At 31.5% G+C, this 16140-nt stretch overlaps 1 protein-coding gene across 2 annotated transcripts in view; it reads left to right on the top strand.

The window, feature by feature from the left end:
* Positions 1-16140, top strand: part of LOC134683169 (ERC protein 2-like) — a 53103-nt gene that overhangs the window by 14446 nt on the left and 22517 nt on the right. For both annotated transcript variants that reach the window (XM_063542297.1, XM_063542291.1), the window contains exons 2-4: positions 2275-2661; positions 6994-7092; positions 8721-8864. In XM_063542297.1, the coding sequence (XP_063398367.1) occupies positions 2275-2661; positions 6994-7092; positions 8721-8864 (630 nt within the window). The remainder of the gene's footprint in view (positions 1-2274; positions 2662-6993; positions 7093-8720; positions 8865-16140) is intronic.

The following is a 16140-nucleotide window of genomic DNA, read 5'->3' as shown; positions in this document are numbered from 1 at the left end:
AAGCTTTATGTTTATTATTTTCTGATTATTTGTATTGATAATAAAGTATTCACAACAGAGAAGGGAGGAGAATCTGCCACCATGTAATAATTATTGATTTTCAAGTGCAAGTTATTATTAAAGAAGAAGGATAGGGTGTTCATATATAAACCCTGACTTTAGAGAAGTTTGTGTATACAATTGCATCTAGATTTGGAATGAGAAAGCAAAATTATTAGGCCCTGCCCATATGTCACATTTGCTTTCACATATATTTTATAAATATTATATGTTAATTAAAGTTCAGTTGCTTGTGCACATCCCTTCAAAATTTGGTAATGTAAGTGTAAGTGGGAAAAGAGAATCAATGAAATAAATGTTCTACAAGAATGACCACTTCAATGGCTATATGTGTGTAGTTAAAGTATTTCTGTTATGAAAACACATATATACAAAGTAGCTGTCTGTTAGATGGTATATCACTACTAATCAAGTTATCTTTCACCACATGCAGACTTTTTGATATAGGAAGTTTAAAAGTTATCAGTCAAGGGCTTCCCATAAATTTAAATTGACTTATCTGAAATTATGAGATAGAATCTATCATCCACAGTGTTAAGAAAGAATTGAATATACATCATACAGTGAGAGAAGTGTGGAAATAATTTCAACAATCTGTTTCTTACAATATTAAGCGTGAATCTCCATTTTTGGAATAGTTGCATATTTCCAAAGATAGAAATGTCTAGATTAAAAAATGTCACATCAACCTTACCAAGGTAGTGTGATTGTTAAACTAGGATGCAATTGAATCCTTAGCAAACCAAAGACTTATGACATTCATGACATTGGTATTACTGTTTGATGCTTTGTTGGAAATATTCATTTCTTATAGTAAGGGCAACCACATTGAAAAAGTTGATGAAAAGAACGTATTGTTTTTGTCCCTCAATCTTCCCCAAAAAATTGCCTTCTTTAACAGCTATTCATCTATTCTATATTGTATTTGTTGGTTTATTTGTTCTCTAACTCGTTCAGTCAGTCTGAAAATTGTTTCAATACCAGATGATGATGATAGGGTTTTTAAAAACCTTGACTACCCATGAGGGTCCTACATGTTGGGCTTGAATATTAGATCACATTCAGTTACAAAAATGTATATGGTACAGTGGTCTTTTATACTGGGCCTACATTGTACCTATAACCATTTAAAAAAAACATAGATATTGTATTCATGGTATTGAAAGTTAAATTTAGTACATTTATTGTGCAGTATCAGTGGCGGATCTAGAAATTTTCATAAGTGGGGGCCCACTGACTGCCTAAGAGGGGGCCCACTTCAGTCACGCTTCAGTGATTTCCTATGTAAGCAACCATTTTTTTCTCCCAAAAAGGCCCCCCCCCCTAAATCTGCCTCTGAATATAGTTTGAGATATATATTGTATCATTACTGGACATAATTGCTCAGAATATACATGTAACACTTCCTTTCAGCATTATTTGATAATTTGATAAACTAGTATGTTTGCTATTTTATCTGACTTGCAGAAGATTGATGTTTGAGAAATTGTTGCCAATCTTAAAATGTTTGTTATTGAACTTGGGTGGCAATGCAAAACACTTTGTTTAAAAGAATTAATTGAAGTTTTGTACATGCATGTGGAACTTTGAACTATTATTTTACTTATGTAGTGTTATGTTTATATAAAATGTTTTTATATATATTATAAATATCTAAATTGCTGCTGTATTAAAATATTAAAATATTATTAAATTCACTTTCAGTAGTAACCCAAGGCAATAAGAAAATTTCTAGCTTAAGATCAAGTTGAAGTGAGGCCAACAAAACATATAATTAAGTTTCCTGTCTCCCTATACGGCCTATAGCTAGGTGTCCTAACATATATTGTGGACATTTTTGGAAAAGCTCCTTTAAAAATCCAAAACTACTTCCCTATAGGGACCATGTAAAATATGTATACCTACCTATACATGTACCTAATCCATTTTTATTATGGAAACAATTTAGGTAAATATTCCACAAGGATCCATTTGTGTGTCTTGCAGATTACTTGACCTAGATTTTGCAGTTCAGTGAACATAAAATGTGATAGTGCAAGTGGGGTATTGACATGTATTTTTGATTTCAAAATAAATTAAATATTTGTTGCCATACTGACAGGAGTTAGAAAGTTTGTCATTTATAATTAAGCAAAAAGGCTTGAAGGTAAAAAATTGTATCATGCAATAAATTATATTTCAATAAATTATAATTTCTCTACCTTATATTTCCAGAAACAAAGTGATAATCTACATGAATTAGAAAACCAGACCAAATCTTACGAAGATGTCCAGGCAAGTTCTAAGATCTCGCAACAGGAAATTGAAATTCTTCAGAGAGAGAAAGATAAACAAAACAAAGAGATACTTATCCTTAAAAAGACAGTTGACGAAATGGAACTTAGAATAGAAACTCAAAAACAAACGTTAAGTGCTAGAGATGAGAGTATGAAAAAACTGTTAGAAATGTTACAAAGTAAAGGATTGTCGGTACAAAAAATAGAGGATAACCAACAGGAAGTAGAACATTTACAGACACGACAGTTAGAGGACGATCGAAAAATTAAACAGTTACAAAATACTATCAGTCAGAATGAATTAGAAATGTCCAAAGTAAAAGAGGTGAGTGAAGAATTAGACATAGATAAATATGATGATAAGGAATAGGGGGAAACATGTATTGAGAAAAAAAATTCAGCCAGAATAATTTTTTTTGGAAGGGCACCAAATACATTTCTTCAGATGGAATTAAAACAATATCAGTTGGAAAGCATAAAGATGTTTTCTCTTTTGAAAGGCAATGTTTTAGTTGTTGGTATTGAGTGCAGTAACTCTAGTTAGGACACTGTTACAAAATAAACATTATAGTTGTTCATTTATGTTACCAATCATATGTATTGCATCATATTTTTTACTCCATATTCTTTATTAAACATTGCAAGTTTATTTAATTAAGCTACACACAGTTTACTACATAATTTAGCAAAATTAAAATGCCATTGCGTCAGCAAATTATCTAGCAGTAGACCAATTGGGATGCATTTGATACCACAATTGTATTTTATTTCCTTTAAAACCTTGTTAAAACAATATCAGCCTATACTTCATTACAGACAGACTGCAGACAAGCTAATTAGGTCCTCTATCTCATTTGGCATTAGAAGAGGTGTCCTCAGACATTGATGTAATTTAGCTGCTAACAACAATCTATTTCTTCTAACAAGATCTATTCATCATTGCTTGGATATAAGCTCTGTCACAATATTAGATTTTTTTTTGCAGCCTGTAGTATACATGTCCATCCTTCCATCCTTTGTATTGTTCTGACCACAGATATTGTCCACTCTTTTTATCCTGCAAGTATAAAGCACATATCGGTACATTTTGTAGTGATTTGATTTATCACAATAGAGTATTGTCTATCTGAGTGGAATATTCAGAATTATGATTATTTGAGGTCGAACAAATTTGATATTACAGTGTAATTATACCCCTGCTTTAAAAAAAAAATTGGTATACTGCTTTACCCCTGTCTGTCTGTCTGTCTGTCTGTCTGTCTGTCTGTCTGTCTGTCTGTCTGTCTGTCTGTCTGTCTGTCTGTCTGTCTGTCTGTCTGTCTGTCTGTCTGTCTGTCTGTCTGTCTGTCTGTCTGTCTGTCTGTCTGTCTGTCTGTCTGTCTGTCTGTCTGTCTGTCTGTCTGTCTGTCTGTCTGTCTGTCTGTCTGTCTGTCTGTCTGTCTGTCTGTCTGTCTGTCTGTCTGTCTGTCTGTCTGTCTGTCTGTCCGTCCGTCCGTCCGTCCGTCCGTCCGTCCGTCCGTCCGTCCGTCCGTCCGTTAGTCAGTCTGTCTGAGAAAGAAACATACACCAAAAACTTGAAGCGTACACAAAATATAACTTATTTGATTGGAAGCTCATTGATAATTCAAGAGATCAGAATTTGAATTCAAACATGACATAAAGATCTCTTAATTTATAAAAAAGAAGATGTGGTATGATTGCCAATGAAACAATTAACTATCTACAAAAGACCAAAATGACACAAACATAAACAACTATAGGTCACTGTACGGCCTTCAACAATGAGCAAAGCCCATATTGCATAATCAGCTATAAAAGGCCCTGATAAGACAATGTTAAACAATTGAACAATTCAAAAGAGAAAACTAACGGCCTTATTTATGTAAATAAATGAATGAAAAACAAATATGTAACACATAAACCAACGACAACCACTGAATTACAGGCTCATGACTTGGGACAGGCACATACATCAATAATGTGGCGGGGTTAAACATGTTAGCGGGATCCTTAGCTTTTTTTTAAGTTAAGAGATGGCTTATCAATGTAACAAGTATTGAAATTCTCAATTTTATGCTGATTCAATTTGTAAAATAAACTGGTTTAATATATATTGAAATAAAAGTGCTATGATCTTATATTTACCAGTACTACTTTGAAATTTAATTTATTTATTAAGGAAAGAATGTTATTGATTATTTCTCTACTTGATTAAATTTTGCATCTTAGAATTCTGTAAGCGAAAATCAAATTAAACTTTCTGGCTGATTGAAATGCTGTTTTGTAATACTTTCCCTCAGACTTGTATATATATATATATAATATGCAACAATATTTGAATAATGCATAGCTATCATATTATTTTATTCATTTTCAGTCATGTCATTAAAATACTAAAATAGCAAAAATAACTAAAGTTAAGCAAAATCCATAATATGTTATTGACTGTCATGAAAAATGTATGGTGAGCTATAAAAGGTATTGCTGTTATCCCTTGACACTGCTCTTTAAAATGGTGACAATGGTTTGGTGTTGGCTAAAATTCAAATTTCTGGAAAATATTCCAGAAGGACAAAATTTATTATAATTGTATCCTTAAACTGAAAGACATAATTTATGACTGTGAGTGCCATCACCTTCACTATTCTGAAGGATACAATATATTTTCTTGTTGACCTAATTAACAGACACTTGCTGTCATCATGTCACATTATACCTATATAGTATAATGTATTGTTTATTTCTATACCTACTACAGAAGTACAAAGTCAATGTCACACTTTTTGTTGCTTTTCTTTAAAAATTATAATGCTCTGCGACATGCTACCATTGCATCTGAAGTTTCCTTAAATAGAGATCTATCATTACACACCTCTCTGTGTCTTAATTTAAGTACCATGGTACTAGAATTTGATATTTTAAGAACTCTGTATGTGCATTTTGTTTAGCAATAAACATAGGGTTGGTGTACATGTATATATGCTTTCAAAGTAATGATCCCATTATTGTATCTGTTGAATGAGTTACTAAGATATTTCAGTTACCATGATATTGCACAAATATCCCACATAATTCCAACAAGATGCAATATGCATATTTTTTTTTCTATAATGGTTACATCATAATCTCTTTACTTTATACTTATGATTTCCTTGCAATTGATTAATAGATCATTGAGGAATGGATAAATTAGACTAAGTAATTTTTAAACACTTCTTAGGAATTGTGGTAATAAATCTTGTGAAACGTTTTTAATCAGAGAATTCATATTTTTATATAAATTGGAATGTAGTGTGAACATTTCAATTATTAACAAGATCTTTTAAGCCATAAATAAACAATCATCTTCAAAAAGCCACTTTTGATAGGCCCAATATTAAAAACCTGTCACAAGGTAAAAAAGTCAAGGTCACAGCAGCAAATGATAAACTAAAATTAGAAAAAAGTTTTGATATCTGGCAATCTCTTGAAACATTTGCTCTATCAACACCAAATTAAGCATGAGAATACCTCTTGGATAGAACAAGACCTTATTGGTTCAGTGGGCTGATTATAATAAAGATTGCCAACTCAAAAGTTCAAGGATTAATGATTTTCTCCAAGCTATGCATGAGCCAAGTTGACATAGCAACAATGCTAGCACATCCCTATGAAAAAAAATCAACTTCTTGGAGATCACTAAATTAGTTTGAAATAAACAATCAATACTGGTCCTTCCAAAATAGGACCAGAGAGACAAACATTGATTCTGCTTTTCCAGGTTTCATTTACTTCCTCTTGTAAATCTACTGTACAAGACTCAATGTTATGAAATCTTAAAGGATTTATGATAGAAGACTCAAACCACATGATTCTAATGATAATTTGTTTCAAACAAACAAATTCATGTGAATGATTTTATGCTCTTTGGAGCCTCTTGTTTGGTGATATCAATTAGACAGATCAACCTTTTTAGCACATCTACTTTTCTTTGTAGAATATTACTTGAAAGGGAACGAAAATCTTAAGTGTGAAAAGTAATATCCTATTGCATAACTGAATAAAGCATCGCCCCTTTATAAATGTTTATATCAATTGTAATGTAAAGTCAGAACTGTCTTCAAATTGTTGATGAATTGTACATTGAAAAAATTCACATCAAATACGAGAACAAACATCAATAAACACCTGAAAATGAAATAATTATAGCAAACAGTAAAAAGTCTTCTCTCAATAACATTCTCTTCAAAGATGCCACTGACTGGAAGAGAGAGTTGTACCAAAGTACAAAAAAGTTGTAAAGCATCTGTGTATGTTGTGTTTGATAATCATACTTGAGAATGGAGTAGTTGTTGTTCTAACATAGGAGCTATTAACAGGATTATTGGCAGCTTTAGGCCATAGTATATAAATTAAATGTTGAGCATCCCTATGTTCCCTGCAATTTAATTCTCAACCAGAAAAAAGAAGACCTAACATAACTTCTATAAGATAAAAACAATACAAACTTCAAAACCTTGTCCTTTAAAAAAAAAGAGACAACATTGCAAGAAAAAAATGATGCTTTTTTAATAAACAAGATTAAAGAAGATAATAATTTAATGTCTTATCTTTTATTCATTTTTTTACCAGTAACGTATAGTATAAATGATGACTATTTCTATAAATTGTTTTACAGGAAAACAGTAAACTGTCAGATGAATTGAAACACAGTAAACTTCAATTAAAACAGCAACCTTCCAGTACCCATACTATGCAGGCTATCTTAGAAGCCAAGGTAATCTATATACCTGTTAATGAGAAAATAATTGAGGAAATTACCTGGAATTGTATAAATCATTTCCCTGTGATATCTGGTGTCCATTTTTATAACCTAATTAAGTGGGGCATGAAACATTGCTAGTATTAAACATTGTAAAATGTTCTCTAAAAGTGTAGGATTGATCTTTGTATCTTCAGAGACTCACATTTCAGTTTGGTATTGAACTTGGCAGTGTTTATTGTGATAAAGAGATGAGATGATAATGGATTCAATAAATATAGTTGGGCATTTAGCCAGTTGTTACATGTACTTTATATATTGTTTATTTACAGAAAGAATACCATGCATAATTTTGATTATTGCATGAAACATCTTCTATTGAAGCAGTTTTGAAATATTGTCAAAAATTTCAAAGCATTTTGATTTGAAGAAATGAGTAAATTGAGGAAAATCTTGTAGGCCAAACAAAATTGATTTTCTTTTCATATGATTTTGTAGTCCAATTGGAACTAAAAGATATTTTATATTGCTCAGCTCATAAAAAATATTTTACTGCACTCTAGAACTCTTGAAAGGTGTAATGAAAAAATAACTGCCGCCATTATTATCAAAATTATAGGTAAACTCAAGAACCATATGGCATTCACCTTTGTTTGTCCAATTGTCAGATTGTCAAACAAACATTTCGACCACTCTTTTCCCAAGAACTTCTTTTTTAGCACGACTTCGTATTTGGCAGCAGCTTGACAGTGATAAATTGTATTGTGTGAGCCTTTTTAGCTCACCTGGCCCAAAGGGCCAAGTGAGCTTTTCCCACCACAAGGCGTCTGGCGTCGCTAACTTTTACAAAAATCTTCTCCTCTGACACTACCAGGCCAAATTTTAACAAACTTGGCCACAATTATCATTGGGGTATCTTGTTTAAAAAATGTGTCCGGTGACCCGGTCAACCAACCAAGATGGCCGTCATGGCTAAAAATAGAACATAGGGGTAAAATGCGTTTTTGGCTTATAACTCAAAAACCAAAGCATTAAGAGCAAATCTGACGTGGGGTTAAAATGTTAATCAGGTCAAGATCTATCTGCACTGAAATTTTCAGATGAATATGACAACCCGTTTTGGGGTTGCTGCCCCTGAATTGGTAATTTTAAGGAAATTTTGCTGTTTTTGTTTATTATCTTGAATACTATTAAAGATAGAGATAAACTGTAAACAGCAATAATGTTCAGAAAAGTAAGATTTACAAATAAGTCAATATGACTGAAATGGTCAATTGACCCCCTAAGGAGCTATTGTCCTTTATAGTCAATTTCAATTTTCGTAAAATTTGTAAATTTTTACTAACATTTTCCACTGAAACTACTGGGCCAAGTTCATTATAGATAGAGATAATTGTAAGCAGCAAGAATATTCAGTAAAGTAAGATGTACAAACACATCACCATCACCAAAACACAATTTTGTCATGAATCCATCTGCTTCCTTTGTTTAATATTTGCATAGACCAAGGTGAGCGACACAGGCTCTTTAGAGCAACTAGTTATATCTGTAAGACATGGTCACATCTACTTCATGTTTGGCGATACTTAGAATTTTTCAATATGGTACTTTAAAAGAGCTTCACATTTGTTGCCTTATTTTAGGATTCTAGAATCTCAGCATTAGAGAAAGAGGTTCAGAGTTTAGAGGATAGATTAATGACCCTACAAGAAGAAGGAAGTATTCACTATGATAGAAAGGATAAAGATGCTGTATCCAGTAGTAGGGAGAAGACCCTTAAAGCTGAAGTAAGTACCCTCTCCTCTCTGTCGATTTTAATGACTCCCTACTTCATTGTAGGTTGGGCTAGTGTTCACTATGACAAAAAATATGAAAATCAAGACAAGATAAGGAGATGTGGTATGCATGATTGCCAATGAGACAACTATTCATTAGAGTTGAAATGATGTGGATTAAAACAACTATATGTAACTGAACATACTTCAGCAATGAGCAAAACCTGTACATGTATTAAGATAATCACTTTTGTCTTCAATTGTTTACAGTTGTCATAACTTTTCAGAATTATGAAATTTAGATGTACATGTTTACAAATTAGATGTTCATGTTTTGATTGTCATATTGTAACAAAACTTGAATTTGTAGTATAGTTATTGCTTGAATAGCCATAGGAATTGTAAATAGATACATTTTTGTACAATTGAATTGTAGTTGAATTAATTGATATTCAAATTAAGTGCTTCCCTTAACATTTGTGTCCATCAAACATCTGTTTTGTAATACTTGTTGTGTCATAATGTTATTGATTCCAATTCTTCAAAGCTTTGTTATTTGGATATCACTTTAGGAGAAATATTCATCTTCTTCCATTGCTTGGCAAAATAACCATTTAATCAGAAAACTATCACCAAATGCAAACATAACTCTCAGATGTCTGGAAACTATTTTGGTGCATGTCTTGGTGCTTTTTGAAATTACATAATAAAATTTATTATACAATTTACTGTTCAGTTGGATTACAAAGTTAAGAGAAAATGTCAGCTTGGATTCAATTTTTGTAATAAGAAAATAAGAATAGATTGTTGTTTATGTACATAAACATAGAATGGCATAACCCTTATGGAATGAAATACTGGTTTCATTATGTGGGCTTATGTTGTTACCACCAGGGAATTGGCTGTTATTCACTTATCATAAAGTTCTAAAATGTTTATTTGATCCCAAAACACCAGCATAATCCATATGGAAGTAAAAGCTTCTTTGACTTTGTTAGTCTTGTATGATTTTTGATTTTAGTTTCTTGTGTTTAGTATGACGTCCATTATCACTGTACTAGTATACATATTTTTTAAGGGTCCAGCCTGAGGACACCTACGAGTGCGGGAGTTTCTCGCTACATTGAAGACCCATTGGTGGCCTTCAGCTGTTGTCTGCTCTATGATCGGGTTGTTGTCCCTTTGACACATTCCCCATTTCCTTTCTCAATTTTATTTAGTTGTAATCCTGATCCATATAAAAACCACAGACCTGCCAATGATTTATGGATGATTTTCCTCATGAGAGGTGTTGACCTTGACTTTTGATATTCTTATTATATGAACTAAACACCTCAACATAGGCATTCAAATGGGTTAAAAGGGTATTTAAGCACATACATTTTCATCCAAATAGTATATAATTAGATTTAATAAAAAAAACAATTATGATGATGTAAGAGGTCCTCTTGCATTAAAATTCCTGTTTGGATTTTGAAAAGTTAGCCGGTATGAAACCACTTGGATGATAAACTCGAGAGCAAACTTACAAACAGTTTAAACGGTTTCTCCTTTTAGAATTGAACATGTCAAAATAAACCATAATTTTTTTTTAAATGATTTTCAATTCAGACAATCAAATTAATGTCCAGGTCAAAGAGTCTTAATTATGGAACACAAAATAAAACTATAGTTCAATATTTACCCCACGCCCTTTCTCTTTATTGCTCGTAATACAATTTATTTACTGTAACATGTTTTTTTTTCTTATTGTAAGAAAGTTGATGTGTAAACCATATTGTATTTATGAATTCCAACTGAAGGTTGATTTATTTATTTTCTTGTTTGTTTAGATTTTTCTTCAGTTCTTACATCCTAAATATCTTTTCTTTATAAACAATGTTGAATTTTATGATTTCAACTCAGTTTTTACTTATTTTCTTGTTTGTTTAGATTTTTTCGCTTTAGATCAAACATTCCACAAATCTTTTTCTAGGGTTAATATTTTACCACCTAAATCCTATTGAACTAAAACATCAACCTTCTTAAGCAGTTGTTAATATTTTCTCTTACATTCCTCTAAATACATATTGACACAAGGAAAATGAATGAATGTGCTTGGTAAATCCTATCAGACATTGTTTAATGTGTTAGGTATGTATGATTAGTAAATAACTACTAATTGCAGCAAGTTACAAATAAGTATCACAGATGTTAGGATGAAAATAATTAATGTTTTGCTCAGTGGTGTAAAAATTTGGATCCACCCTAACGCCACAGTTTACACCAATTGTCAGGTTAACTTTCAGTTTTGAGTCAGTGTACCTAAAACTAATTTGAACTATAGAAGTAATAATTTTAAAGTATCATTATGAAATACAATATTATCATGTTGATACTTAAAATTGAAACCACGAACATGCAAATTTCTGCATCAACTAAAGAGATCAACCATCTATAAACTTTTGTTTAAATGTACTTTCTGATATTAATATTTTATGTTATTAGATACTGATACAAATACTGTGTCATGATTAATTAATAAATTTTTGCATGTGCTCAGTTTTCAAAATATATTATGTTACAGACTTCTTGTTTGAAATTATTTGTCTGATTTATTGATCTCAGTGGTATACTTGATCAAAATTTAGGTAGAAGTAATCTAAAGGAGTAGGTCCAGTAAGACCCCTTTTTGGCCCCAAAATATAGCAGTTTTACAAAATTGTTAAAATGAAAACTTTTAGTTATTTATTGGACAGTAAAATGCTTCTGCTACATAAATATGGGCTGTTTTTTACTGTACAATGCGCAAATATTGCATATATCGGGTACTAGCACCATTAAGTCATGCTAAATTACTGAAATCTTCACAATTCTGTCATTTTAGTTAAATTTTAGACGGTTTTGTGTAAAACGAAAGTGGTCGCATTCATGTTCATCCTTAATATTGGAATGTAAGTTGTATTTTATGATAATAAATAACATATATAAAGGTTGAGGATGAACACGGATGCGGCCACTTTCATTTTTGACAAAAACCATCTGAAAAGTGACATTTTTCAACATATTTGGTAGTTTTTTCATATTTCAGCTTGAATCGGTGCCTTTTTATGATTAAATCAGTTATAATCTTTCACATAAACTAATTAATTCAAATAAAATTGACACTTAAGTGTTTAAAAAGTGGTCAAAATCTTTTGTCAGATGAACCTGAAATTTGGGGCCAAAATCAGCTCTTACCGGACCTACTCCTTTTCTGTATTGGTGTGTTGTATTTGAAAATTGTGCATTTCAGTAGCAAAGCTGTAGCCCTCTTTTACTGATTAGTCAACTTCTAGCAATAGATTTATGAAACCATATTCCACTTTTAAAATATAGAAGACAGAATGGTTTACATTAATTTGTATTTCCATATGTGTCACTGCTGCATGACTATCACATTTTCCCTGACCTCTTCAAGTTGGCACATCCTTCCCTCATTTAAAATTGCTTGTTACATGTACTTGTCTGCATAAAATTCTGCAGAATACCTCAATATTTTGAACCCTATACTTGCTTTCAAGCTTGATCTAAGTTGCTCAGCAATATAAAGTACACCCACAGACATACACACCTAGATATTCATACAGGCTAAAATAAGCTTTTCTTCAAGTCATTAAAGCAAGAAAGGTGACTTGAATTAATAATTTACCTTGTGCATTTAATGTAAATTTTTATTACAAGTAATTTATTAAAAAAATCAAAAAAATCTTATGGTTGGAATTTCTAGAAAAATGCAGAAAAAATAATGCATCATTCCCACAAGTATAGTATTCACTTACGATTATCTTTATTTCTTTTAAGATGTAAATATTTTCAGTAGCCGAACCTAATGCTGACATCTGTTTTAACTAGTAAGATAAAATGTAATAATAATAGGGTTGTGTTTACTGGTATTATCTAATGGTAATACAAGATTGTATAATAAATAAATATAATCATTAAGTGTAGGAAGTGTAAATTGCACCTGAAGTTAACACAGTTAGGACAAATAACATATTTTTTTCCTCAGTAAACTTGAACTCAGAAATACGAATCAGCTGATTGTAAGAACTTAAAAAAAGATCAGATTTGTTCCTCGAGTTTGTATGCTGTGTAAAAAATTGTTGGTATTTTATATATTTTTTACGTCATCTGGTCCATATGGTCATTAATGCAAAGAGAAATTGCCTTCTTCTGTAAATTCCCAAAAAAAATTTTTCTCAAAAATCTCTTTATCAGTTGAAATGAAACTTAGTATTAACAATCAATGTTGGGTTGATAGTTTTAAACTTGTTCCTTCTGTTCAAGCCGATCAAACACATTGTGACATGGCTATTGTTCTAAATATGAATGAATACTTTGTTGCAAAAAGCATATATATATGTTATAGCAACAAAAACATATTTACAACATCACAACAGAGATCAATGTGTATAAATCATTAAAAGAAAACAAATAACTTTAAGTAACAATATGTGATCTGATTGACAACGCAGATTTTATGTAATTACACAATTTTTTAATATGTAAAACAGACATTACTTTAAATAAAACTGTAATTTAGTAATGTTTGGCCAAGAACAATAGAATTTTGGCAAATATATAGGCCCAATTGATCTATAGGCAGGGCATCCTAATAAAAAGTGGTATTCGTTTTCAAAGCACTACATATTACAACATTTGCATAAATAAGAAAGTTAAGCACAACATACAAAATAGTAGTTTATTATTTTTTTAGTGGCCTTTCTTTGTAAATATTCTTCTGATTTTTATACGACCGCAAATTTTGAAAAAATTTTCGTCGTATATTGCTATCACGTTGGCGTCGTCGTCGTCGTCGTCGTCGTCGTCGTCTTCGTCGTCCGAATACTTTTAGTTTTCGCACTCTAACTTTAGTAAAAGTGAAAAGAAATCTATGAAATTTTAACACAAGGTTTATGACCACAAAAGGAAGGTTGGTATTGATTTTGGGAGTTTTGGTCCAAACATTTTAGGAATTAGGGGCCAAAAAGGGCCCAAATAAGCATTTTCTTGGTTTTCGCGCTATAACTTTAGTTTAAGTTAATAGAAATCTATGAAATTTTGACAAAAGGTTTATGACCACAAAAGAAAGGTTGGGATTGATTATGTGAGTTTTGGTTTCAACAGTTTAGGAATTAGGGGCCAGAAAAGGGCCCAAATAAGCATTATTCTTGGTTTTCGCACAATAACTTTAGTTTAAGTTAATAGAAATCAATGAAATTTATACACAATGTTTATGACCACAAAAGGAAGGTTGGTATTGATTTTGGGAGTTTAGGTCCCAACAGTTTAGGAATTAGGGGCCAAAAAGGGACCCAAATAAGCATTTTTCTTGGTTTTCGCACCATAACTTTAGTACAAGTAAATAGAAATCTATGAAATTTAAACACAAGGTTTATGACCATAAAAGGAAGGTTGGTATTGATTTTGGGAGTTTTGGTCCTAACAGTTTAGGAAAAAGGGGCCCAAAGGGTCCAAAATTAAACTTTGTTTGATTTCATCAAGAATTGAATAATTGGGGTTCTTTGATATGCGGAATCTAACTGTGTATGTAGATTCTTAATTTTTGGTCCATTTTCAAATTGGTCTACATTAAGGTCCAAAGGGTCCAAAATTAAACTTAGTTTGATTTTGACAAAAAATTAATCGGTTGGGTTCTTTGATATGCTGAATCTAAAAATGTATTTAGATTCTTGATTATTGGCCCAGTTTTCAAGTTGGTCCAAATCGGGGTCCAAAATTAAACTTTGTTTGATTTCATTAAAAATTGAATAAATGGGGTTCTTTGATATGCCAAATCTAACTGTGTATGTAGATTCCTCATTTTTATACGACCGCAAATTTTGAAAAAAATTTCGTCGTATATTGCTATCACGTTGGCGTCGTCGTCGTCGTCGTCGTCGTTGTCGTCGTCGTCGTCCGAATACTTTTAGTTTTCGCACTCTAACTTTAGTAAAAGTGAATAGAAATCTATGAAATTTTAACACAAGGTTTATGACCATAAAAGGAAGGCTGGTATTGATTTTGGGAGTTTTGGTCCCAACATTTTAGGAATTAAGGGCCAAAAAGGGCCCAAATAAGCATTTTCTTGGTTTTCGCACTATAACTTTAGTTTAAGTTAATAGAAATCTATGAAATTTTGACACAAGGTTGATAACCACAAAATAAAGGTTGGGATTGATTTTGGGAGTTTTATTTTCAACAGTTTAGGAATTAAGGGCCAAAAAAGGGCCCAAATAAGCATTATTCTTGGTTTTCGCACAATAACTTTAGTTAAAGTAAATAGAAATCAATGAAATTGAAACACAATGTTTATGACCACAAAAGGAAGGTTGGTATTGATTTTGGGAGTTTTGGTCCCAACAGTTTAGGAATTAGGGGCCAAAAAGGGACCCAAATAAGCATTTTTCTTGGTTTTCGCACCATAGCGTTAGTATAAGTAAATAGAAATCTATGAAATTTAAACACAAGGTTTATGACTATAAAAGGAAGGTTGGTATTGATTTTGGAAGTTTTGGTCCCAACAGTTAAGGAAAAAGGGGCCCAAAGGGTCCAAAATTAAACTTTGTTTGATTTCATCAAAATTGAATAATTGGGGTTCTTTAATATGCCGAATCTAACTGTGTATGTAGATTCTTAATTTTTGGTGCCGTTTTCAAATTGGTCTACATTAAGGTCCAAAGGGTCCAAAATTAAACTTAGTTTGATTTTAACAAAAATTGAAACCTTGGGGTTCTTTAATATGCTGAATCTAAAAATGTACTTAGATTTTTGATTATTGGCCCAGTTTTCAAGTTGGCCCAAATTGGGGTCCAAAATTAAACATTGTTTGATTTCATCAAAAATTGAATAATTGGGGTTCTTTGATATGCCAAATCTAACTGTGTATGTAGATTCTTAATTTTTGGTCCAGTTTTAAAATTGGTCTAAATTAAAGTGCAAAGGGTCCAAAATTAAACTAAGTTTGATTTTAACAAAAATTTAATTATTGGGCCTCTTTGATATGCTGAATCTAAACATGTACTTAGATTTTTGATTATGGGCCCAGTTTTCAAGTTGGTCCAAATCAGGATCTAAAATTATTATTAAGATTAAGTATTGTGCAATAGCAAGTCTTTTCAATTGCACAGTATTGTGCAATGGCAAGAAATATCTTATTTCACAATATTGTGAAATAGCAAATTTTTTTTTAATTAAGAGTTATCCTTCTTTGTCCAGTATAGTAAGCAAGAAATATCTGCAAGAATTTTTTTTAATTGGAGTTATC

This window comes from Mytilus trossulus, chromosome 1 (assembly GCF_036588685.1).
Source record: "Mytilus trossulus isolate FHL-02 chromosome 1, PNRI_Mtr1.1.1.hap1, whole genome shotgun sequence".
Lineage (NCBI taxonomy): Eukaryota > Metazoa > Mollusca > Bivalvia > Mytilida > Mytilidae > Mytilus > Mytilus trossulus.
This window is presented reverse-complemented; position numbering and strand designations above follow the sequence as displayed.